This window comes from Cuculus canorus, chromosome 4, assembly GCF_017976375.1.
Source record: "Cuculus canorus isolate bCucCan1 chromosome 4, bCucCan1.pri, whole genome shotgun sequence".
Taxonomy (NCBI): domain Eukaryota; kingdom Metazoa; phylum Chordata; class Aves; order Cuculiformes; family Cuculidae; genus Cuculus; species Cuculus canorus.
The window spans coordinates 59,644,408-59,670,886 of record NC_071404.1 but is presented as its reverse complement, the minus strand read 5'-3'; the positions used below and the strand labels follow the sequence as shown (position 1 = coordinate 59,670,886).

The 26,479-nt window shown below is 41.3% G+C and overlaps 1 protein-coding gene across 18 annotated transcripts in view; it reads left to right on the top strand.

The window, feature by feature from the left end:
* ADGRL3 (adhesion G protein-coupled receptor L3) overlaps positions 1–26,479 on the top strand; it is a 532,152-nt gene that overhangs the window by 334,157 nt on the left and 171,516 nt on the right. For all 18 annotated transcript variants that reach the window (XM_054064759.1, XM_054064762.1, XM_054064751.1 and 15 more), the window contains one exon: positions 7,818–8,618. In XM_054064759.1, coding sequence (XP_053920734.1) covers positions 7,818–8,618 — 801 coding nt within the window. The remainder of the gene's footprint in view (positions 1–7,817; positions 8,619–26,479) is intronic.

Genomic DNA, 26,479 nt, shown 5'->3' with positions numbered 1-26,479 from the left:
AGCTGAGGAGCCCAGAACTGGACACAGGATTCCAGATGCAGCATCACTAGGGCACAATAGAGAGGGAGGATAACCTGGTAGCCACACTCTTCTTGATGCACCCCAGGATACCATTGGCCTTCTTGGCTATGAGGGCACATTTCTGGCTGATGGTTCGTTCATTGTCTACCAGGACTCCCAGGTCCTTTTTCAGAGTTGCTTTCCAGCAGGTCAACCTGTAACGTGTATTGATGCCAGAGGTTGTTCTCCCCATGTGCAGGACTCTGCTCTTGCCTTTGCTCATGAGGTTCCTTTCTGTCCAACTTTGCAGTCTGTGCAGGCTGAATCACAGTACAGTTTCCTGACGGATCAACCACTCCTCCCAGTTTTGTATCATCAGCAAACTTGCTGACAGTTCACTCTGTTCCCTCATCCAAGTCATTGATGAATATGTTGAACCCTCAAGCCCTCAAGCTAAGAGAGTTGTGAGCGCTTCTCTGTTGGCCGAGGAGCTTGAGATCTGGGGATTAGTGAACTCATCAATGTCATTAGGATTGGAGGCAGCCTGGGCTGCAGTGATCATGCACTGGTGGAGTTCAAGGTCCAGAGGGATATGGGACAGGTAAGGAGTGTAGTCAGGACACTAAATTTCAGGAAAGCAGACTTCCAGCTCTTCAAGGAATTACTCGGTAGGACCCCCTGGGACATTGCCCTCCAAGACAAGGGAGCAGAACAGAGCTGGAAAGTATTCAAGGAAGCTTTCCACAAGGCACAAGAGCGCTCAGTCCCCATATGTAGAAAATCAGGCAGGAAAGGGAAGAGACCAGCATGGCTGAGTCGAGACCTGCTGGTTAAACTGAAAAAGAAGAAAAAACTGCACAGGCAGTGCGAGCAGGGACAGGTAACCTGGGACGTGTGTAGAGACGCTGCCCAGTTTTATAGGGATGAAGTCAGGAAGGCCATGGAGCAGCTGGAGCTGAACTTGGCAAGGGAAGTAAAGACTAACAAGAAGGGCTTTTACAGGTACATCAATCAAAAGAGGAAGATCAAAGAGAACGTACCCCCACTGATGACTGGAAGTGGGGATCGTGTGTCAACAGATGAGGGGAAGGCTGAGGTACTTAACAACTTTTTTGCCTCGGTCTTCACCAACAACCGCTCTCCTCACCCCTCCTGGGTCATGGGACAGCAAGATGGTGACCAAGGGGGTAACCCCCCTCCCACAGTAGAGGAGGATCACATTTGTGAACACCTGAGGAACCTGAACATATATAAGTCCATGGGGCCTGATGAGATGCATCCCAGAGTCCTGAGGGAATTGGCAGATATGGCTGCCCAAGCCACTCTCCATGATATTTGAAAAGTTGTGGCAGTTAGAAGAGGTCCCTGGTGACTGGAAGAAGGGTACCATTGTGTACATTTTTAAAAAGGGTAGAAAAGACAACCCTGAGAACTACCGACCTGTCAGCCTCACTTCTGTGCCTGGAAAGATCATGGAACAGATAGATCCTCCTAGAAGCTATGCTAAAGCACATGGAGGGCAGGGAGGTGATTAATGGCAGCAAGCATGGCTTCACTAGGGACAAGTCCTGTGTGATCAACTTGGTGGCTTTCTATGATGGGGTAACTGCAGCAGTGGACACAGATAAACCGATAGATGTTATCTATCTAGACTTCAGTAAAGCCTTTGCCACGGTCCCCCACAACATCTTTCTCTCTAAATTGGACCGATATGGATTTGATAGGTGGACAGTATGGTGGATAAGAAACTGGTTGGATGGTCATATTCAAAGAGTAGTGGTCAATGGCTCAAAGTCCAGATGGAGATCTGTGACGAGTGATGTCCCTCAGGGGTCCATACTGGGAGCAGTGTTGTTCGATATCTTTATCAATGATATTGACAGCGAGATTGCGTGCACCCTCAGCAAGTTTGCGGATGACACCAAGCTGAGTGGTGTAGTTGCCACACCAGAAGGATGTGATATCATCCAGAGGGACCTGGACAGACTGGAGAAGTGGGCCTTTGCGAACCCATAAGGTCCTTTACCTGGGTCAGGGCAATCCGCATTTTCAGTACACGATTGGGGATGACATGCTTGAGAGCAGCCCTGCAGAGAAGGACTTGAGGGTGCTGATCGATGAGAAGCTCAACATGAGCCGGCAGTGTGCGCTCGCAGCCCAGAAGGCCAACCGTATTCTGGGCTGCATCAAAAGAAGTGTGGCCAGCAGGTCAAGGGATGTGATTTTGCCCCTCTATTCCTCTCTTGTGAGACCTCATCCGGAATACTGTGTCCAGTTCTGGAATCCTCAATGTAAGAAGCATATGGAGCTATTGGAACGGGTCCAGAGGAGGGCTACAAAGATGATTCAAGGGCTGGAGCACCTTCCCTACGAGAACAAGCTGAGAAAGTTGGGCTTATTCAGCTTGGAGAAGAGAAGCCTCAGAGGAGATCTTACAGCGACCTTCCAGTACCTGAAGGGGGCCTACAGGAAAGCTGGAGAGGGACTATTTGTAAAGGCTTGTGGGGATAGGATGAGAGGGAATGGGTATAAACTGAAGAGGGGCAGATTTAGACTGGACATAAGGAAGAATTTCTTCACGATGAGAGTGGTGAGACACCGGAAGAGGTTGCCCAGGGAGGTTGTGGATGCCCCACCCCTGGAGGTGTTCCACGCCAGGTTGGATGGGGCCTTGGGCAGCCTGATCTAGTCCCTGTCCATGGCAGGGAGGTTGGAACTAGATGATCTGTAAGATCCCTTCCAACCCAAACTATTCTATGATTCTATGATTCTATGATTCTATGATTCTATGATTCTGTGATTCTATGATTCTATGAATAGAGAAAATCCTTGTATGAGGAGCTCTGGTGCAAGGAACCTTCAGACTTCATTTTAGCATCAGAGGGACCTCAATACTTGAACGCAGTGCAACAGGGCTCAGTTTCCAGTGGTGAGTCAGCTATGTGATGATTACTATCTTGCACCATGGGTCATGTGTCAGGGTAGGGCACAAGGCCAGTGCTGTGCCTTCTGGAGGTGTTTCTCACTAGTTGGTTCCCTGACACCATGTCTGCTTTTCAGTTTCACCTACCCATGAATCTAGTTAGACTGGTTGGTGGAGGCAAGATGCAGTGGTTAGCCACATCTGGCATGAAGCACTCTCAGCATGTCTGAGGTGCTGCATCTTTTGCTGCTAAGGTCAGTCTCAATAACCTGTTTCCTTAGTACTTTTATTCTGTCATTAACTATGTATTCAGCACTGAGTCTGTGTATGTTAAATCAGTTTGACCTATGAAAGACAGGAACAGGGAGTGCTATTAAACATCTGTCCTGGAAAAAATAACCCAAACAGCTGGCAAAGTACAGGACATAACTTTTTACTTACTTTTACAATTGCCTTTTAACATCCCCCTACTCAGATAATTTTTCCCCCACAAGTTTTGTGCTCCTTATGTGGTTTGAATTAGTGCCTGGGAGAGAGCTCTCTGCAGGACTTTACCACTGTGTGCTTGTGCCTTAAACAGTTGAGTACAATTCAACATGGTGATAAGAAATTGAGCAATTAATGTTGTTCAAGTGTTAATTGTGCCAGAAATTAGGAGTGTTATTTTCAGAGCCTCAACCCAGCAGTACTAAGAGCATTTAATTAATTTATTTGTGCAATTTCTCTAAATGGGTGGCAGGAATCCACCTGATCATTTGGCTCCAGGTGCAGTGGGGCAGGCTGCAGCATCTGATGATTGCACATCAGCCTCAGATTTTCTTCCATCTAAGGAAATGTAAAAAAATCAGGCTGTGTGAAAAGTCTTGTTTGTAACTCTCCTCAGACCTGGCAAGTAGTTCTGGATTTACTTCGGGCCTCTTGTTGAAGCCAATGGTGCTGGCCTGCAACCGGTTTAGGAAACAGAAGTGAATTACCCTTGTTCTGTTCCCAAGCAGCAATGATGTGAATGGAAGGTCTCACCGTAAAAGAGCTGTGTTTAAGCGCTTCTATAGATACTTGTAGGAAGGTAAGGTGCATCCTGTTCTGTGAGCAGTATTTGAATTCTGTGGACTGGCACAGGCATTGCAGAGTTGTAAAATTGTCTGTAATTGGGCAAAATTTTAAAAATGCTTACAATACTTGATGAAGACAGTTTTACAGTGATGTGTTGCACAATTAAAGGGATAATCAGAACCTAATTAGACCCTTCTTTTTAATATTGCTCAATGAACTAAATCCTCCAAGTGTCCCAGGCAGCCTCTGCTAAGAATCTGATGTCCCAATATAATCTGAGTAATTACTGAAATTCAAAAGCTTTATGTCTTAAATTAGCAGGAGGAAAATACATATTTGGGATACATACAAGGATACATACAATGGAAAGCACCATGCAAGAGGCCACCAAGACACGTACCATGTCTGGAATTACAAGAGAGCTGGATATGGCACTGACTGTTAATGACAGGATCTGGTGCCTTTTAATCTTGCTGGCTCTTTCCCTTGCAAAACCAGGTGCTTGCACTGACATGCTTCATCTCTGCTTCCTAAAGCCCTGACAGCCACATGGTGAAAACTTTTGCTTTTAACTTGAACCTGTTACAATGTAGAAAGAAGCCTAAATCAAAACTGAGGTAAAAAATGCTGTTTAAGTTCAGAAACAGTCACTTTGGGAGCTGCAGTTGGCTGTGAATGTACAGCTAAGTGCATATCTGCATGTCTACCCAATGCGTTTGCAGTCTTCCATTGAGCCTACAGGTTTCCATGCAAATGGGAACTTGAATGTAAAGAGGTTTGCAGTTCCACCACCGAAGGACAGTCATTTGTCAAATATCAGTCTGGAAGGGGCTGGAGTGAACCCTGAGCAATCAAAACCAAAGCAGGCATGCACACCTTCACATTCCTGTCTAGCTTCTTTGAACAGAGATCTGTCAGCTGTCAAAACCATACTGTTTTGCTGGCAAGTTCTCGCTTCTACCTCAGTGATATTTTATGGGGCCTGTCTTCTCCTACATCTTTGGGGAAGAGGCCCTGCAGATCCAACCAACCCCAGGGCTGGGGATGCAGAAGCTGTTCGAGGGCCCATCATGCTGGAAGAAGGCGACTGTGCCACGACCGCAGGGAGCTTTTGGATGAGGACCCCCAAGGCCTCTCACAGGATGTTGTTAGCTATAGGAACTGGTACTGAGCATTTAGCAATTAATAAGCTCACTCCATTTATTTATTCTGACTGCAAGGAGCTTTGTCCGAAGGGACGCAGTCTCTTCAGCAGCATTATTATTCATGGTGAATAGTTCACATAAAAATATCCAACAAGTTCTTGGGTTGGCCTTTTTGAATAGTACTTAGATGTTTTTAACTTATTAACTTTAAAAGTCTTTGGGATCTTATAAATCATATAAGTATTACAATATTTAAAATGTTTTTTTCCCAAGTTCTTCTGAAGCTTGTTTCTCCAAGACGTAAGACAGGATCCTGCGAACATCCGCTGATGTGCTTCATTTGACTCTCTTAAGTTGTCTGTTCATGTCATAAGAGAATATTCTCCTACTTAAACAAGGGACCTCTATTTTTCAGGATTTTGGCGAAATAAATGAAGATGTATATTCTATGAAGTTTCTCTCTATAATTTTATTCTATATGTTAATCTGTATCAGTCATATTTCAGTGTATGGATATTTCATTTTGCTCTATGAAATCAGTCCAAAGCTACTGCTGAGGAGGTGTCTCAAATAGTTCATGGGGCTTGGTATGTCCCAAGTGTTTGGGTTTGGTTTTTTTTTTTCTTCTTAAAGTTTTTGTAAAGTTGAAGTTTATCTGTATTCTGTTCAGCTTGTCTGCATATTATCCAGTGAATAATGGAAGATAGGCTTTTATATATATATATATATATATATAATGTTCACATACTAAAGTAAATTAATAAAGCTTCCTTTTCAAATGAAAGAGCTAAAGAAAAGTACCTGGCCAATACAGTACCATTAATCTATTCTCTTTTCTCCTTTCTCTCTTTACCTCTCTCTCTACAATAGAAGTGGAACAAAAAGGTAATTAAATACCTTTCAAATTATATATATATTACTTATGTATAGGCTAAGATATTTAACAATTTTAACGTTTTAGTTGAAATACTTTGTCATTAATTCTCACTACTTTTTTTGTTAAAAGTTTATTTAGTATCTCTGCTGCTCAACTTCACCAGACAACTCAATTTTGCTGAAAAGTTTTTACCAGTGTCACTTTTTTTCATTAAATTTCTATTCAAACGTTTAGATAACTCACTCTTCTCCTGCCTGGAAGAATTTGGAAAGTGTGCATACATACCTGTATGCAAAAGTATATCTAATTATGCCATAAAAGCCTCTTGGAAATGGCAACCTTTTTCAAGCAACCCTGGATGGTTACTTAGACTCCAACAGAGCAATCCACTTTCATAGCAGTTACTAAATCTGATTTTCTTCCTGTCTCGCTTTCCAGATGATATTACCAATTTCTGCATTTCCAAAAATAATTGGTTACACTCCAAGCAGGGAGCATGAGCATAGGATCCCATCTGGTAGTCCCGTACCACCAGAAGTGCGTGGTGGGATACCTCTTCACTCCTCCCTGCTGCCTATCGCATTGTCATGGTTATTGTACTATGCATGCTCACAGAGACCAGCATTACAAATAACCAACAGATATTCTCCCCACTCCCAAGACCTGTGCAGCACTTCCAGGTTGGGAAGGTGCTACCAGGGATGACCAGGGCCAAGTGACCAAGTTCTGCTCCAGAGCATCCCTCCTTTTGTCACCCTGACCCTGCGTTGCCATGATGCCAAGGTCAGCCAGGTGCCAGCTGAGCCTTCTCCCAGGCACTGGGCAAGCCCTGGCCCCTCTCAGCCCCCTCTGAAGTCTGAGCAGCAAAGCACCCCAGTTAGTCAAACTGCTCCTCTGTGCTCCTGTCATGTAACAATCAAAGGTATATGTTTTTAAGTTTGAATTACTACTACATTTAACAGGACATTTTTTAACTGATTAAAATCTAGACCTTGGGTTCCTCTCCAGTGAACTTTATTCTTTTCCTTCCTTCTTTCTTCTCTTCCTTCCTTCCTTCCTTCCTTGTCTTTTCCTTTCAGCATCCATGCGTCATTCGTTTTTAATTGTGTGGACTGCATGTTTCGTGTGTCCTGTAGCAGCTTTGAAAGCCTCATTTCTACTTATACTGCAGATCTGTAGATGGGTGTTCCCCCTCCTCTCCCTTTGCTTTAAAGTCTCTTCTAAGTTGCTAAGGCATTGGTCTCTGCTTTGGTATTGGTGCCTGTTAAATACTTAGTATCACTTGGGCTATAAGGGTGGGAATTTCTTTCTCTTCTTTCCATTTCTAGGCCACTCTTCTGTGGGCTGTTCAAATAAATATGTGGATCAGTTTCCCGTGATTTTACCCCTTCACCTAATAGGTACAGACTCACTGCAGAATATAATCTGGACATACAAACTCAGAAATCCTTTGGGGGTACATATTCATTTCAGAGTTTACAAAGGCAAGTGGTCCAAGTAAGTACACCTGTAAAAATAGATTTAAAACACAATAAGAAAATGAGCCACAGCTGATAGAAAAAGCAGGAATTAAAAAAAAAAAAAAAAACAAACCAAAAAAAAAAAAAACCAAAAAAACAGTTCTGTGGAACAAATCTTGTTCTAGAGATGTGGCTGGCAGGAAGGCTAGTCTCCAGCTGCAAGGCCTTACTCTCGGATTTCCTCTGATCTTGAGTGTCCTCTGCTCCAGAACTGGAAGCTGTTGAGGTGTTTGGGCCATCCACCTCTGGACTGCAATTAACTTTGTTTTTCTGTTTTAAATTCTTTTCCTCTCTGACAGTTTTTCTTTGTCCTGGACTGCTGAAAGGAGTATATCAGAGTGAACACTTATTCGAATCTGACCACCAATCTGGTGCCTGGTGCAAGGACCCTCTGCAGGCATCCGACAAGATCTACTACATGCCCTGGACACCGTACCGGACAGACACACTGACAGAATACTCCTCCAAGGACGACTTCATTGCTGGGAGACCAACCACAACCTACAAACTCCCACATCGTGTGGATGGCACGGGATTTGTGGTCTATGACGGGGCTTTGTTTTTCAACAAGGAACGAACCAGGAACATAGTCAAGTTTGACTTGCGGACAAGGATAAAAAGTGGGGAGGCTATCATAGCTAATGCAAATTACCACGACACCTCTCCCTACCGCTGGGGAGGCAAATCTGATATAGACCTGGCTGTGGATGAGAATGGGCTGTGGGTAATCTATGCAACAGAACAAAATAATGGCAAAATAGTCATTAGCCAGTTAAACCCTTACACGTTAAGGATTGAAGGGACGTGGGATACTGCCTATGACAAGCGGTCAGCTTCTAACGCCTTCATGATCTGTGGGATTTTATATGTGGTGAAGTCTGTGTATGAAGATGACGACAATGAAGCCACGGGGAATAAAATAGACTACATATATAACACTGACCAAAGCAAGGATAGCATGGTGGATGTGCCCTTTCCAAACTCCTACCAGTACATTGCTGCTGTGGATTATAATCCCCGGGACAACCTCCTTTATGTATGGAACAACTATCACGTTGTGAAATATTCTTTGGATTTTGGTCCCCTGGACAGCAGAGCAGGTAAGGGTTTTAATACCAAGGCAAAACCCAAATCAAGCTTTCTATTTTTCTTGTAAACAGGTCATAAAATTGAAGCACATTCCTGATTTACTTGTCTGCCTGTGTCTCTGTAAATTAAGCCCCACTGCAAACACTGTGATGGATATTAAGACATTGATACATGCAGATATATTTTTTTTTAATTTTAGTTTGAGATGAAATGTAGAAAGGAGTGTGCTACCCATAACTAACCTGAAACAGGTACATGCCCATGATATTGTTTGCATACAGGGATATCACTCTTTTCTCCTTAACTGAATTTTACACCATACTTCAGATCATCTCTTGTGCAAGAATTTTGGCAAAACAAAGTGTGGATGATGATGTCAGTGCAAGCAGTTGGGGGAAAACTGGCCCATTTAAATGACTTTGTTCCTTTAAGCTGGGGAAGTTTGAGCTGTTTAGGGAAGCCACTGCTAATAGCATATGTGAGCATTCGCTCTCCAGCATGTGTCTATTGACAACGAAATCCAAATTGTTGTTTTCTTTAAAGTTGCTCTTTCTTCTTGAGGTATTTGATGACTTACTATGACTTACTATACTTTGTCTAAGAGAAGAGTGCCTGGCTCCCAGAGGATTCCCAGCTTTTCCACCTTTTTTCCTGGTAGAAATTGTGCCAGTAATTAGTTATTTGCGTTATATTCACTTAACTTTACCAACTTCTTCATCGTTTTGCAAGTATTATGTTCACAGTTGCCATTTTATTCGTAACATGACTTATCCTGGTTCATGGTCAAACTCATATGCCAGTGCATGAATTCCCAAACAGCATTTGCTCAGTCATTTTCAAATGGTTATTGTTGTACATGATGTAGCCACAGTTTTCAGGTAGTTCCTGTGGTGGACTGCATACTTCAGAAAGGTTGAAAAAGTAAGAGGAAAGATAGAATTAATATAATTTGGACAGTAAACTATTTGATTCATAACATGGCTGTTCCCAAAACATTCTTCTTTTGAATCAGAAACTTGGAGTTCTACGAGTGGATTCAGGGCTTCAAATCATTGCTGCTGCTTTTTCACATGGTGGCCGTTGTCATTAATAGCATGTTTATGTAAAAGAGGCCATAATTAGTGGAAAAAAAAAAAACCCAACCTTGTACTCTCCTATGAAAAAGGAAATTATTCTCTCTTTTTTTTCCCACTTTAAGCTGGTGAAATGGGAGAGCAGGTGAAAACCTTGCAAAGGGCTGAAAGTCTGCGAGGTGCAAGGACTTAATTTGTCCTTGTGTCACTCTAGTTTGAAGCCCCTTTACTTTCACTCATGTTTGGATGAGAATTTAAAGTTCCCCAGCACCTTAGAAAGCTGAAGCAAGTTTTGGACTTGGGTTGTGGACACAAGAGAGTTAAGCTGGTGTTGGGAAATCTGGTGAGTCTTTTCTGGTATTCCTTTTGTCCAGTGTTTTATAGCTGTGTATTGTGGGCACAAAGCTGAACTTTATATGCATTTCTCATGTCTGAAAATTGCTGGGATTTCCTTTTTCACAGAAATGCATAAGGATCCCATTTCCTTACTATTTTATGGGTTTAGAGGACTTTTGAGAGGACTGCTGTGACAGGAACTGAAATTCTTAGTGAGACAGTTCAAGTGGGCCAAGGCATTATAAAGTGAAGGAAAATAACTTTGCAAAGTGAGTTTACTGCTCCGTTACCTGCACAGCCTTATATGTGGAAACATTATTTTACAAGTCACTCAAACAGAAGCACTGATTTTAAAATGAGTAGGTAAGCAAACACTTGCTTGACACTTGGATTTATTTACAGAGAGGAGCTGGGAAACCAGGTCTGCATGATTCTTTTTCTTCCAAGTTCAGTACAACACATTTTCTGATTAGCTGCATTGCTTTATATACAATACTAAATATATGGGTGGCTTAAGACCAGCTCCTCACCAAAGAGCCGAACAGGAGCTGATGAAACACTAGGGAAGTAGTTAAGACCTAGAGTGTTTTTATTTGATTATTTAGTTATTTATTATGGGTGGTGGATATATGTTTTCCCTCTTCCCAAACCACCAGTGTTTCTCTGTTTATAGCAAGGCAATGTTCAATGCAGCCATTTTACATAGGGTTACAGTTTAAGTAGCAAAATATGTAAACAATATCTATTTAATTAGCAAATAAAAGAGAGATAGTAAAATTGATGGGTTGAACAAATTGGTCGTTAAAAAAACAATTAAGGGCAAAGTTTTAGGAGAAGACCTCTTAAAACCAAAAATTGATTGGAACAAGAAAAGTGATATAGTTAGCTACCTAAATAGCCAGTAACATATTTCAACATATTTGAAATCTCTGATATCATACATTTCAAGCACATCTAAATTAAACAAAACAGATGTTGGGGGCTCCAGTTCACTTATAATCAAACATTTTCTGTCATTTCCCAATCTGTCTAAAGGAAATGGGAGAAGTCACTTAGCTTATACGAAAGGCAGGGATTACACTCACTCACTCTTCACAGTGATTGAACTTTTTCTGTGATTTTTAATTAAAGGTCTGTTTGTGCATGTCGGCTTGGAACTGTCGCAGAGCTTCTCTCACCCACTGCTTAAGAAAATAGGCTTTTACTCCTTGGAGTAAAAGAGTGGCAAAACTAGGAATTTCTGTGGTCAGCTTCCATAGCAGCTGAAGGTATCAAGGAAGAAAACATATCCCAAAGTCTGGAGTGAGGCACAAAGCTAGATTCAACTGATCTAGAAGCAATTCAGGGCTCCTGATTGAATCAAAACTGGTTTTATTTTTCTCAGAAATGGGAAAAGCTGGATTTTAAGAATTTGCAAAGTTTTTGCAAAGCTTTTTTTTTAATTTTTTTTTATTTTTTTTTCTTTTGTCTGGAGTTGTTTTCATTTATCCCGAAAGCAATATTGGAAGCTCTTCAGTGCCTGCAAATCCCAGAAAACCTCAGGAAACCTGTAATTAATGTTTGTCTTCAAGAAGTGAACTTGAAGATACCAAGAGCCTTTTTTGCATATTTTCTTTGAGCTGTTTGGCCTTACGATGTGAGGTTTAGAGGATGCTTCTCCATAAATGCTCCTGAATTTCGGGTTATTTCTTTATAGCTGCTTTCAAGTTTGCTATTTTTAAGTGGTAGTGAGAATAGCTCTGCATCTCTAGCAGTGTTTTCCATGGCATTCTTCAAGAAGTTGAACCCAGAAGAGTGTTGAGGTTGTTATTTTTTTTTTTTTGTGCCCTGCTAGACGTCTAGAGAGGGAAACGAAAGGCTGTATCAACAGAATGAAAAAAATTCTGCAACCTAATCAGTCTTAATATTCACCTGAGTTACCTGTTTTAATCATCACCCACTTGTGATGCAGTCTGCGTAAACAAATTCAAGAAAATATCAACAAATCTTCCTCTCCAAAAAGGTAAAGTGCTCCCATCCTGCTTCCCGGAGCCATGTTTCATACAAACACGCATCTCCTGGGTTTGTGTCTCCGTACCTACTCAGGCAATCATGGTTCCCTGCTGGGCACCAGGTAGGGGTTCCTGGGCAGCAGAGAAACCAGAAGAAAGTTTTGTCTAGTAGATGTCTTAGGTGCCCCATGCCGATGCTAGTAGCTCTTTTGTGAGGGCTTGCAGTTTGCTGGCTGAGCGTTTAGACCAGGGTCTGGGACCATAGGCTGCCCCGTTAGTTCAGCACAGAAGAAGTCCAGGGAAGGACTTGAACCAGATAAGGATCCTGCTGTGCATGTCTGCAACTTGAATGTCCTGACAGACGTTCCAAGTGATGTGGGAAATACAGACCTTCTGCTTTCAAAGAGGTGTTTTAAATTATGTCCAGGAGACACAGGCATTACAACAGGAGGTGTTTAATAGATATATGAAGTTAATAAATGTGCCCAATACATAAGGAATGCTGTGATATGATATAGGACTTCTAACGCAGCCTCATTGTGCTTCAGTGCCTTCCATAGATTGCATAATAACACTGTGGACTGCCAGGCCAGTAGTTAAATATGATATAAAGCTTTCATCCATATCTGTGATATTTTAAAAACCTCAGAGGGTGCATGTCAAATTTTTATCCTCCACATTTTGCTAAATATTGTGGGACACTCTTGACATGTGATTGCAACCATTTTATTCAGTAAGAGTGGTTGAGTTTGGTTTGTTGTTTTATTATTTTTTTTTCCCCAAAGCAGTTTTACAATGCAGATAAGGTGAACCCTTTGTCCTTATAATATGCTAATTAAGTGCATTTGTGTCTTGGGTAAAAGACGTGGCAGTATGGTGATGAATAAGAACTTTAAACACATATGACATCTCGTTAAAATGTAATTTTCACATCATAAATCTGAGGCCTTTCCTTTGACAGCTGAGTAATGTGGATAGTGGGCAGAGGATCTTGAATGTTTCAAAGCTTTCACGTGCTAATAGGTACCTGAAAGTGGTTTCCTCTCGCCTTTAACGCCCTGCATCCTTCCCTGGGAAATGCATCAAAAGAGCTGCTGAATCTTAAAACCCACTTGTACACAGGATATGAATTGACATCACTTTGAGATCTCATTGCGATAAGCCAGGCTTAGTATCTCTGAAGTTAAATTCAGGCTGCATTTTAAAAGGCCAGCTGAACGTTTTTTGATGAGCAGCTTCTCCTGGCAGACAAAGGCCATTTTTAGGGAGCTGCTGAGTCTTTAATTGCAGCATCTCCTGTGTTTTTATTTTCCAGTTGCTTTCCTCCCATCTAGGAACATCCCTATCTTTCTTGCTCCTGTTCCTCTTCATTGCTTACAGTGACAGCTGCTGGTTGCAGGGCGTTGCTGGAGGTTTTCAGAGATATCAGCGCTTGCTTTCAGCAGCTGCTGCTATGACCCATATTGTGACTGGGACCCTGGCTTTTATCTTCTAAAACTTGTGCATATATGCATGTCCTATTTATTCTATAAATATTTCAGGCCTTTTTTTGATGTTTAAGATAGGATGACATGTCTATGTTTGGAGGTGAAGAAAGCAGCACAGGGATTCTTCATCTTTTATAACAAAGCTGGCATCTCAACCTACATTTGCTGGCCAGCTGATACCTTAAGCTCAGAAGGACAGGAGGATATTTCGTGTGCCTTGGGTTTGCTGGGATACAGAACTGTGTTTGTTCCCCATTTTGAGGCCTGATCTGTCTCTTCATTTTTGTCCTGTTTTAAATTTTCCCTCTTTATAAAACAGTGTTTGATTAAAAATATGATAAAAAAGTATTATGCCACTGGACATTTTTCTGAAATTAGGGATTTCTGCTTTTTGTCAGGAAGGCTGAAGTTTGAACTCTTTCCTCTACTTAAGATCCTTAAAAGATCCTTAAGATTCCAAAAGATCCTTAAAAAGTGCAAGATTCCTCAGCTTCAAAACACTCCCTTTGTGGAGCATTTCATAAATTTTACTACTATTTGGTTAGCACAGCTGGCGTGCCTCTCCAGGAAGAATAAATATATGGTTGCTCCCTCCTCCTAGATAAAAATATACTTCTCTCAGTAGGACCGTGGAACAGGAGATGGCCTTACCAGGCTAAGGTAGAGGAACCCTCCTTTTCCTCAAGTCACTGCTCCTACTACAAGGCACCTATTTGAGCCAGCCTGGGAAAATGGTACAGCAGATCTAACCCATCTAACCCATGGGAGCTAAACTGGGATACTGCTGTACCTTCTTTAGAGAACAGGTTTTGCCTTTGCAAACCAAACATGAATCTGCTGTAAGACCTGCATACCATGAAGTCAGAGCCAATAAGCACGGGCTGGGGTCCTGTTCCTATGGGCTCGCGAGCAGGAATGCTGGGGGACTGGGCTGGTGGGCAGCCAGGATGGTTGAAGTAGGGGAAAGGCAACAAGAGGCAAAATGATTAAGCTAAACTTCACTTTCAAAAGTCAAAACAAAGGAAGGCCATAGACTTCAGCACTTCATAATCCTGTCAAACGCCAGGAGGGAAAAAGCACCTTGCCAAGAACATGTCTGAAAAGCTCAGGTGGCTGTTCCTGGCAGCAAGCATGGGATGTACTGCTGAAGATAGCAGGATAATTGCATAGGGAAAAAAGCATTAACTGCATATGAAGGATAGCAGCTCTTCCTCTTCTGCAGCAAGCTCTTTGGCTTGAGAAATCAGCCAGAAGTTTTAATTAATTGTCGTTTCATGAAGTTCAAGACCACCGGGTTGTCACGCTGGTATTCACCAAAGCTTATCTGTCTGATACAAATACTTTGCAGCAAAGCCAACTATGAGTGTGACAGCCAGCCCTTTAAGTGAGCTGTATGCCAGAGACAGGGACTGGTGATACCTAGCAAAGTCCGAGGCCACCTTTTGAAGGAGGAAAGGACTGTGTCATGTACTAGATATAGCTTTTGAGTGTTGGATTTTTACACATAGTTTTTAGTGATGAATGCATCATTGACCCCTTGGCCAGCAGATTTTGCTGGCTTGTGTGCAGTGATGGGAGTCTGCACCATGTTGGCGGTTTAGCCCAGCTAGAGATTCCAGGATGTTCCTGTTGCCTCTGCCAGCTCCTTTCTTCCCACCACAAAACAGAATTATGACCTGCCAGGCTCCTTCTCAAAGCATTACCCTCTCATCTTAAATTATGTTTGTGTACCTGATTCTTCAAGTCTGTCCTGATGTTGTGCAAACCCTTCTGCTCCCTGCAGTTCTGCTCTGGCATGGCTGCAGAGCCACTAAGCTGGCTTGGGACATGGCGTCCTAGATGCTTTCTTCATGTGGAATCTTGGTTTTTTGCTAATGTGTTTTTTAAAATGAGCAGCCTTTATTCCTGCTCCCCACTGAAAATGCCTCCACCATGGCAGCTCATGGGTCTTGATCACTCTCCTCGCTTGTCTGCTACTGATTGTGTTTGTTCTGGAAATGACTACTGTAATATTTTTAGCAGCGTTTATTAAAACTCATCTCCTGAACTCTAGTTCGAGGTTGCTAATTAAATTCTTCAATGCTACCAGCACTCTGCTGTGCTAGATTTTCTTTATTTTTTTTTTTAACCAAGAAAGCCAAGAAAGCAGGTGTGAATGCCCTACCATATTCTGCTTTTCAGTTAATGCAAGAAGAGGATGCATTGGATGCCCTTTATACTGCTAGCCTTGATAATTAGCTTACAGAAGAGTAAAAAGCCCTTTAAAAGTAAGCTACAAAATTACTGAACCTTTAAGTGAGGTCTTTACTGAATCTTCCTTTGACTTCAGGGAGATGTGATGATGCCCTTAGCATCATTCAGGTCAACTTAAGGTGTCTATCGTGACAAAAAGCACCTAAGGTATATGTGAGGAATGGAAAGGTCAAACTCGTCCTTGAAAAATACCAGCTGAACTCTCATGTTAGGGCTGGATTTGATGGGTTGCTTGTAGGTAGGTTCAAAAAGAATCTTGGTAGTTAGTTTGAAGATCTCCACATTCTGGGAGAAATGGGACTAGCTATGAAGGGCTGTAAATTGCTAGTTGATGATGCTGTCAGCAACCTGACACGGGAACACAGGGAGATCCCAGAAAAAAGAGATAGTAGGCACTTTGAAGCACATCTGTTTGAAGTGCATTGTAGCATTAGTAACTATGTTAAATCAAGAGAGCTGGATTGTGGAAAAAAAAAAACATTAATAAAACAGTGTCCATTTCTTTCCGATGAGTCTGCTGGCATAAGCCTTGTGCACGGGTAAAGGTTGATGTAATGTAAAAGTTTCTTGGACAAAATCCCTAAGTTCCTGGGGAGTTTTAACTCAACCATTATTCAGACAAATCCTCTGAAGTTGTTGGGACTTGGGTCTAGGGGCTTTGGGAACGAATCTGCAGTGATTTTCTGTTAGCCCTGGAAGAAACTGTATTTTGCAGATGAGAGGCTTTTTGATCTCCTGATTTGTGTCTAAAGCATCCAAACAAGATATATAAATATAAATTGTAAGCTGGAACAAATAGTCAATATCCATATGAATTTGAGTCAAAATATCTGCCCTACATTTTTATGTTGAAAATACTTCTGTTTAAGGGTGTGCTCATGATTGGAGGGTAAAGCAGATAATGAAGGCTTAGGTGAAAGAGACGTGTCCATTAAAACTATGTAATGATTGTCCGCTGTAACAGGATTTCTTTGCTGTAAATAGGATTTTTGCTTGATTAAAATGTTCTGAGAGGAAACAGGACTTAAGGCAGACTGCTCAGAGGAAGCAGGGCTTTAGGCAAATTTCACTGAAACATGGGATTCAGTTTAAAAAGACTGGCACTGAACAAGTAAACTGGATGTTTCATGTTACATAGCTTCTCTGTTCTATGTTCTGACAAAGTACCAGCTGCTTGAGACTCAAAAAGGAAGGGGGGAAAAAAAGCAAAGAAACATCAGAGCTGAAAACTATAGAAGTTATACACTGACCACAACAGAAGATGGGAAAATCAGCTGCCTTTATACTAGTCTGTGCTGGCTTACTGGGGTGCCATTCATGCTTCCCTCAAATAGCTGGAATAAATTAACACACCCATTGGAGAAATGAGACATTAGGCAGCTCTGCAATTCTTTTTCATCTGTCAGTGTTTAGGATGGAGACGGGGAAAGGGCTGCCTGTGTACTGCAGGCAGAGAGAAGAAGTAGAGGCATCATCAAGTATAAATATGCCAGCAGAGAAGAAGTCCTTAGTCTGTTTGTAGGACGTTTCCAGCATACTGTGTGTCCCAGTTTAGCCCCCAACCCTGGCCAAATCAGCAGCTAAATTGGGCAACTCTACTAGATCCAATTCCTCCCCACAGAGAAAGGGAAATGAGCGAAAGAGAGACTTGTGGTTTGGAAACAAAACAATAATAATGAAAAGGAAAATAACAATAAGAAAATAATAAAATACATACAAGTAAACAAAATCAATTCAAAATTCTCTGATGACCATGTCACTGCTAACACTGCAGGACAGGTGCAGGGAAAGGTGTGGACTGGACTCAGTGGCAGACAAGAGCTGGGTTCGGGAACTGGATCCAGGAACATGTGAATCGGGATCGGGGCAGACAAATGGACAAAATCTTCACTGGACATCAGCCATCGAAGAAGCCAAAGAGAGATATACTTTCATGATCCCTAACCTTTTATGCTAGGTATAACATATATGGAATGGAATACTCTCAGTCAGTTTTGGGTCACCTGTCCTGTCTGCTTCTCCTTGCAGGTGCACCTCTTCCGCCCTTTGGCTTATGGTATTCTACCAACTCTAGGATGGTCTTGGTTTACACAGGAATAAATATGAGCAATGGCCTCTCTACAAACCAATGCTCTATTACCTTGATGATAAACATCAGGTGTTATCACTATTAGAGGCAGACATTGTCTGAAAAACAGCTTGGTAGCTTTCAGAAACTGAAGTTATTCAGAAGCAGCATAGCTGAAGAAATAGAGAATTGGTTCTGCTTTAGCTCAAACCAGAACAGCATGTGAAGAAGAGCTTTTGTGAGCCCTCATGTGCTTTCCCCTCTGACGACATTAAATTATTGCCTCTAGCTAAAGCATGCAAGAAAGATGCTGTGGGTAGCTAAGGTCAATCAGCCTGAATTCATGTGATGTTTTGCACTCTTGTACTGCTGAATTAAGCAAATGTCTGGTGACTTTAATGCGAACACCCAGGCTCCAGGAGGAGGAAAATACAGAGGGAAGGCTGCATAGAATAGAAAAAGAGGGTTGTTTTTCTTTTTTTTCCCTTTTTTTTTTTTTTTTTGGAGAGAGAGGTAATGAAATATATTTCATATGTATGCACAGGAGGAACTAAAAGCAATTCACTTGTTTGGCTTTCTCCATGTAAGTGCTTGCTTTTCTCACTGGACAGTGACTGCCAAGTATTTTCTTGGTGTGATATTGAGTATGTTACGAGTATTCACAAGTAATATCCTTGGAGTGACTGGAACAGATGTTATCGGTAAAAATGTTGTGGTCTTCACCATGGCACACACCAGGCTGAGTAGAGAATGCCAGCACTCACAAAAAACAAGCCGAGGTGGAAAGTGCTCTGGAAAGTTTCTGGTCAATTTGTATAGCTTAATGTGTTAATATATACAGCGGTATTTTGGGAGAGATGCCTCTGCCTACCTTCCTTGTAAATATAAGCTCTACTTATGGATAAGTAAAGCCTCCTCCTGAGCTCAGGGGGAAGTAAATGAAGCTTTTGGGTAGTCTAAAACTGCATAGTCAGAATATGGTGTGTTGTATAAGGCTACTGTAATTTGTTCTTTTCTTATAAATGAGTTTAAATTGACTCTGGTATAAAGAGTGGAACAGAGAATTAAATTAGATTAATAGATTTTTTAAGACCAGAAGGGACCGTTAGCTCATTTAGTCTGACCTCTGTAATGCATTCTATTGGATTTCATCTGCTTCCTCTTGTTCCTAATGACTTGACTCTGAAGTGTACCTTCCAGAAAGACACCCAGACAATTGATGTGTCAAATCATGGAATGCTTTTCTTGGGTGAATAGGCTCTTCCAGTGTTAAAAAAAGTAAAATAGTGTTCACATTGTACATGTTTTGGTTGTAGTGCCCGATCTGCAAGTCCTTTTTGTGCTTTTTTGCATCACATTTAAAAAGTCAGAAATGTGCTTCTTGAATTGCACTCTTTGCATCTTGCTCAGATGCTGCTCAGAATGCTGCCTTCTGTGGGAGTTGCTGGTAGGTTTGAGGTATTGTTTTCTTTTTTTTAAAGATGTTACAAACTTGTTAGGTGGAGTGGGAGTTCTTGAGTAGACCAAGAAAGCAAATAATTCACTAGCAATGAGAAAATAGCTTTCTGGGCACTAAAAACAAGAAAGCCTTCTGTTTTCAGATGTGTACTTTAAGGATGAGTGTCACTAAATGTGTCTATAAACTCTGCTTTTTAATTAGAAGAAATTACCAGTCTGCAGAGCTTGCATACTGCTCTCTTAATGCCACTTCCATTTTTATTTGAACCAGAGTGGTAGGGAGTAACATTTAAATCTCAGAGTTTGTCATCAAGTTCTAGTTTTCTCGTTGATGAGAACATCTGTCCATTGGAAAGGGCAGAACTCGTTCCGGCAGTTTTTCCATAACGTATTGGAAGATTTAATTCCAAATGGGTTTTCTAATTGTTGGTTGTATTTTTTTTGCCTTTTGTTTCCCACCCTCTTTTGAAAAGAATCTGTACTTACACTGGGTTAAAAAGAGATTATACAGGAAGTGAACTATAGAGAATACAAGAAGCACTTTGGTAAAGAACCATAAATTGTATTAAGAGTTCTGTTACACCAGTTTTGGGGTTTTTTATGTCAAAATGTACTGGCAAGTTCTGGTGGAGAGAAGTTGTAAATTTCTTAAAATGCAAATATAAATTTGCTGCATTAAAAATGTCTTAATTCAAATTGAAATACTTTGCTGTCAGAATGCATTTTTTTTTCTTTGTAACACCAGGGTTTGTGGTATTTTGGATAAACTTCACCTTCAGGCATTTCTTTATGGTATTGAACACCTGAGAGAGGCTGTGGCTGTGGGTTCATTAGATTAAGCACTGTGATAGTAGACATGTCATATTACCCTCCATTTCTCACTTTATCATTGTGGAGAGACTTTAAAATAGGCATATATGAAGGAGGGCTAGGGAAGTCCTCTCTTCACTTTACAGTGTAATTTGTGACCATAGAGTTCTTGGGCACATTTGCAAGTCATCATCCCAGCATCATTGACTATGTATGAATCAGCTGTAGCCAAAGAAAAAGATTCAAATTAGCCAAAATAACCGTAGTATAGGGTAGTGCCAATGGGAGTCTTGTGCTGCTGATCTCCCTGCAACCTGATTTACGTACTGAAATCAGTAAGCATCGCCTTGCTGAACTATGGCCTTTATATGTTTCATTATATTTCCACCTTATGATGACTTCTGGGTTGGGTGGAAATGATGTGAAAAGTTTCATTTCTACAGTTAGTTGACTTTTAGTAACAACAAATGTCTTTGCTTGACTGAGTAGATCCAGAGATGTAAAAGTCGGTCCTCTCCAGATACAGGTTTTGTTACAGTGACTTTGCTGTCACTGTTCTACTCTGATTTGAAAGCTAATTTTAATCTGCAAAAAGGAATAATCTTTTAAAAACATATCATGCATTGGTGCATTTCTTTAATTCATCTTTTCTGGAAGCCTTGTGGATGGAGAAGGATCAGATGTGGACTCATACGTGCCTGAGGTTTATCCGCAACTTGTTGATGTCATGATTAAACTTGAGTCTTGCTTCTGTCCATGGACCGTGGAAACCTGTTTAGCATCGTGGTGCTAATCTGATTCCTCCAAAGTCACTTTGTGATATGATCTGTTTCCTTGCTTCTTTGCCGTGGTGGTGAGGATCTTTTGAGGGAACAGAGGCACTGGTGTTTTGGGAAGTTATCTGCTACTGTGTAGGCTAGGGCTGGCCAAGAATGCCCACGCACCGCTGTTTGTGCATCCTGATACAGAGATTGCCTTTTAGCTGTTGTGGGTCATATAAAAAAATATCTGAGGCTCTTGGTATCAAACAGGGAGCTGGGGAAAATGCGAGGCTTGTGTCTGGCTGCAAGTGAGGTCTTTAAACAGTTGTAGTTTGAAGATGGACCTAGCAAAGGGCCAGAGACTCTGGGAGGAGAGGTTTTGTGTATCACAAAGCTAGCAATAACAATGACAATAATAATAATAACAATAATAATAATAGTAATAATAATAGAAGATATCCAGTAGGTCTTTTATTCTCTGCCCCTTTCCAGGTATTTTTTTATGAAATCAAACCCTTTTCTGATGGTTGTGTGTAAGGAGAGATGACAACAAGGGGAGAGGAGGACTTAGGCCTCCTTTCTTTCCACTTGGAGACCACAGAAAACAAGCTAATATTTTTGCCCAAAATTAGAAAAAAAGTGAGACTGTCAAATTTTATGAAATCTCTTACCATTTACCCCTTACGGTGCATGGCAGAGACGGTGGCCTGTCACTAAAGGTGACACTTCTCATGCCTGGCATGACTCATTGAAGAGGCATCTTTGAGCCTTTTAGTAAAAGTATTTATTTATTTGTTTCTTTAAAAACCTGTAAGAAAATCCTTTGAATGCTTCCATGTGGGATGTTGATGTCATCTTGTCCCCCTCTCTGTATCTTTATGATATTCAGTTGTCTTTGATTCTGAAGATCTATTTTACCTATCCTGGCCTTGTCACTCTTCTACTACAAGAGATTGGTCATTGATTTTTTTTATTTTTATTGTTGCATATTTAACAATCAAGAGTGATATTCTTGTCGCAGCTGAGTATCCAAGGAATGCAACTGTTTCTCATTATAAAGGGTGAAAAAAAAAATTTTGATTATTTTTCCATTTTGCCCAAATATCTTCATACAGCGAAAATTAAATAAAATTATTTAAATATGACAAGCATTTCTGCCAATTAATCCTTGAGAAGTGAAGGTGGAAAACATATGCCACGTGCCTGTAGACAGTCACACACAGATGCCTGGAAAAAAAGAAACCCAAAGGAATCTAGAACAAGCATGAGTTAACCGTCCCAGCAGAGCTGTGAATTGGGCATTTAAGTGGCATGTGATAGTGTGTCCATCTGCAAGCTGATCTGAGCTCTTTACAGCTTCCCATCTGATACTCTGAAGAATCTTTTGCCCTTCTGGCTTAATAGCTAAAGATTAATTGAAGTTCAAGAACTCAGTATTTCTAGTAGCCTTTAAACTGAAATTTAAGATGGGTAATTTAACTTTAAATTGATTTTTTTTCTTCAATTTGAGCTTTTAGTATGTGCATATTTATATCTCGGCTGCATTTGGGTTTCCTGAATTACAGGCAAGATTACCAAGAGATACTCATTAGACAAATGTGTTTATTAGCATCGTAAATGTTGTTATACTGAATGCCTGAAAACTGTGTCCAGTTATTAGAAAAGAAAATCTTCCAGGCAATTCAAAAGCATTAAATTAAAAATTCATCTTCTCTATCTGGATTTTTATGTAGCTGGTTTTGTTATCTATTAATAAAATACTGGTGCCTTTTGTTTGGGCAGTGCTTCAAGGTCAAAATTGGCCCTGTTTCTGAATTGCAGGAGGTTAAAAACTCTACTTGAAGTCAATGTCTGTGTCCCAGGGAAGCAACTCTTCTCCAGAAATACCTCATCTGACCTCTATAGGGAGAGCTTATGAGATAGCTGCTGGCTTGGTAAAAATCGTACCTGCAACTCTGAGATGTCTATTTAGGCCTGCTTGGTGTTTAAATTTCGTCTTTCAGCAAGTGAAATCAGACACTGAACGTAGAATCATGTGAAGCTACTACTGGAGGATGTACTATCGTCTGTAAGTCTTGCACATTTTAGATATAAGTATGTGTGCCTATGTGCATATATAGATAGATATTTTCACGTCTATGAGATATATTTGAAAAAGCAGGATTTGCAAGCTGGCTCAGTTGCCAAGGTGATTTAACTAAATATACCTTTATTCACATGGAAGATGAGGATGTACTCAGCAGCTTTACAGACAGAGGAACGTTTTTTCTCTCCATGGATGAAGCTGTCCCAAGCAATCATAGAATCATAGAATCACCAGGTTGGAAAGGACCCACTGGATCATCGAGTCCAACCATTCCTAACACAATGCACATGTTCTGATAGATACAAGTGTTTGGTAGGCTTCCTTGACTCTAATTAGACATCAGGTGATCAGGCTCAGTCAACTGTTTATGAAAAGCAGGTCCTGCCAAACTAATCAGATCTCCTTCTATGACAAGGTGACCTGCTTAATGGATGAAGGAAAGGCTGTTCATAGAGTGTACCTGGACTTTAGTAAAGCTTTTGACACTGTTTCTCACAGTATTCAGCTTGAGAAACAGGCTGTAAATGGCCTCGACAGGCACACCCTCTGCTGGGAAAAAAAATGCTGGGCTTGATGGCCGGGCCCAAAGAGTGGTGGTAAATGAAGTTAAAACCGGTTGGAAGCTGGTTACAAGAGGTGTTCCGGAGGACTCGGTGCTGGGTCCCATTCTGTATCAATGATTTGGATAAAGGGATCGAGTTCACTCTTTGTAAGTTCACGGATGACACTAAGCTGGAAGGAAATTTTGATCTGCTTGAGGGTAGGGAGGCTCCACAGAGGGATCTGAACAGGCTGGATCAATGGGCTATGGGATGAGGTTTAACAAGGCCAAGTACCAAGTCCTGCACTTGAGGCACAACAACCCTGTGTAGCACTACAGGCTTGGAGAAGAGTGGCTGGAAAGCTGCCTGGCAAAGAAGGACCTGGTGGTGTTGGTTGACAGCTGACTGAACGTGAGCCAGCAGTGCGCCCAGGTGGCCAAGAAGGCCAACGGCATCTCGACCTGTATCAGAAACGGTGTGGCCAGCAGGACCAGGGAAGTGATTGTGCCCCTGTACTCGGCATTGGTGAGTCTGCACCTCAAATACTGTGTTCAGTTTTGGGCCCCTCACTATAAGAAGGACATTGAGATCCTGGAGCATGTCTAAAGAAGAGCAACGAAACTGGTGATGGGACTGGAGAACAAATGTTATGAGGAGCAGCTGAGGGAATTGCAGTTGTTTATTCCGGAGAAGAGGAGGCTGAGAGGAGACCTTATCACTGTCTACAACTTCCTGAAAAGAGATTGTAGCGAAGTGGGTGTTGGTCTCTTCTCCCAAGTGACAGGCAATAGCACGAGAGGGAATGGCCTCAAGTTGCACCAGGAGAGGTTCAGATTAGACATCAGGAAAAATTTTGTTACCGAAGGGGTTCTCAGGCACTGGCGCAGGCTGTACAGGGAGGTGATTGAGTCACCATCCCTGGAGGTACTTAAAAGAAGGGTAGATGAAGTGCTTAGGGATACAGTTTAGTAGTGGACAGGTATAGTGGCACTCGGTGATCTCAAGGGTCTTTCCCAACCAAGCAATTCTATGAATACTAAGTTTGATGGAATACGAAAAAGGCCCAAACCAAACCGAAGTGGGGCAACAAGACTGTAAGGGAATGGGCAGATTTCCTGAATTAAGTAATTTTCCTATGGTTTGCGTTGAAGCAAAGACTCATTCTTAACTGACACTGTTCTACTGTCTTGGTTTGTTAGGCAGTGCTTTTTAACCTTTGGTGTTTCCAAGTACAATCACTGCTTTGAAGGGGAGAGAGCATCAGCCTGATAGAAATTCAGAGACAGATTTTCACAGGCAGGAGAAGAGTTATCCAGGTGGCATAGGGGGAGAATTGGGACACCACTGTTTTCAGCCTTCTCTTGAGGGAGGAAGTTTGAAGGTCTTTTTAATACCATCCTGGGGCTTAGATGTAGACATGACAGCACACTGAACAACTGTTGATAAAATGTTTGGATTTTTTTTCTTGAAAAATGTCCCATTTATATAAAATCAAAACATTTTGAAGGCATTTGTTCTTTTTTTTTGGCAAGAAAGTATCAAAATATGCCTTTTGGATGCTGCTGTTCTCATCAATAATATTAAATTATTGTTGCATTATTGTTTTATTGTTATGTGTAATATGGAACACTTTAATATTACAAAGGGAAAAAAAACTAGTTCTGTGGAAATTAAAGGTTTGGTCACCTTTGAGTCAAGGTTGTTTGCAAGTCACAATCCCTTAGAAATTTAAACTTTTTGTTCCAGGTCATAATAAAAATAGATCTTTGCACATCACAATTTCTCTCAGAGGGCAGTTTTTTTTCTGTCCAGCAGTGATCTGGACTCACATTATGGCCCTCAGCCCTGCCAGAGCAATGTGAAGCTCTTGGTTTTGATTTGAGTCCTTGTTGTGGTTTTGATCAAGCAGAGAAATTGTGGTTTATTTGCCCAAAAAGGCTCTAACAAGGAATATCCTCTGGCCTTCCTAGCTGGTCCTATAGCTATTTTGTGGCTGTTTCATACTCTGTCCTTTACTATAGCTCATAACTTTCCTCTGCTGGTGGCAAGTGCTGGAAAATCTCAGCAGTCCTTGCTGAACTGACCAGAGAGAGGCAGTTTGCTGCGTAGGAAGATCAATCACCCGTCCTTCATTTTGTGTTGTAAGAAAATGCAAAAGTGTGCCAAGCAAATTAGTGGGTAATTTATTTATTCACAATTCTGGTATGGAATCTTTTATCTTCATAAACCTTGTGTTAGGATAGGTGTTGTAACTATGCCCAGTGGTGATAAATTTGTCTATATAAATATCAATATAAATATTTATGCCTTAAGAGTGCATAGGGAGAAAACAGTTGTGTTTTACCCTAGCTGCATTTAACTAGGGTTAACTAGCTGCAAGTTAACTAGTATTGTTCAATGTTTAGTTATATGGTAAGACGAAGCTGAAGATCTAATCTGTATTGCTGCATGCAAGGACTGAGATTCAGCTTCAGGCTTGCATGAAGGGCTTGGCATTTAGCAGGGATGCATTGTGTGCACAGATTTTGTGATGGTCTGATGCATCATACTAACAACAAATCAGCAATGAGAGCTGAGATGTGCATGATGTGGTTGAAAATGTCAAATGCCAGAAGTAGAGGCATTACAGAGAGGTGGCCAGCAGAGCTAACTGTGAACAGGGCCTTTTTATGAGGCCATTCTTTGTTGCAGAGCTAAGCACAGATGACTTTGGTTAAAAAATAGCCTTTGTGCCTTTCCATGTATTTCTAAGTGAGAGGCAGGGATGGATCCAGGCCCTGCATCTTCCTGAGCTGGGTTGAATTTCTTTCTGGATGTTCTGCTTTCCTAGGAGCACACACTTGCTTTTCTACTTGGTGTTATAGGGCCCTCCTTCTCCAACTGCAGTCACATCCTCAGATGGTCGTGATTTTTTTTTTTATTTAATTGCACCCCGAAGTGAGCTTATCACCTTTTCTGTCCGTATTGTTATTCCATTGATAGTATTTTAAACTGAATTCTATAAGTT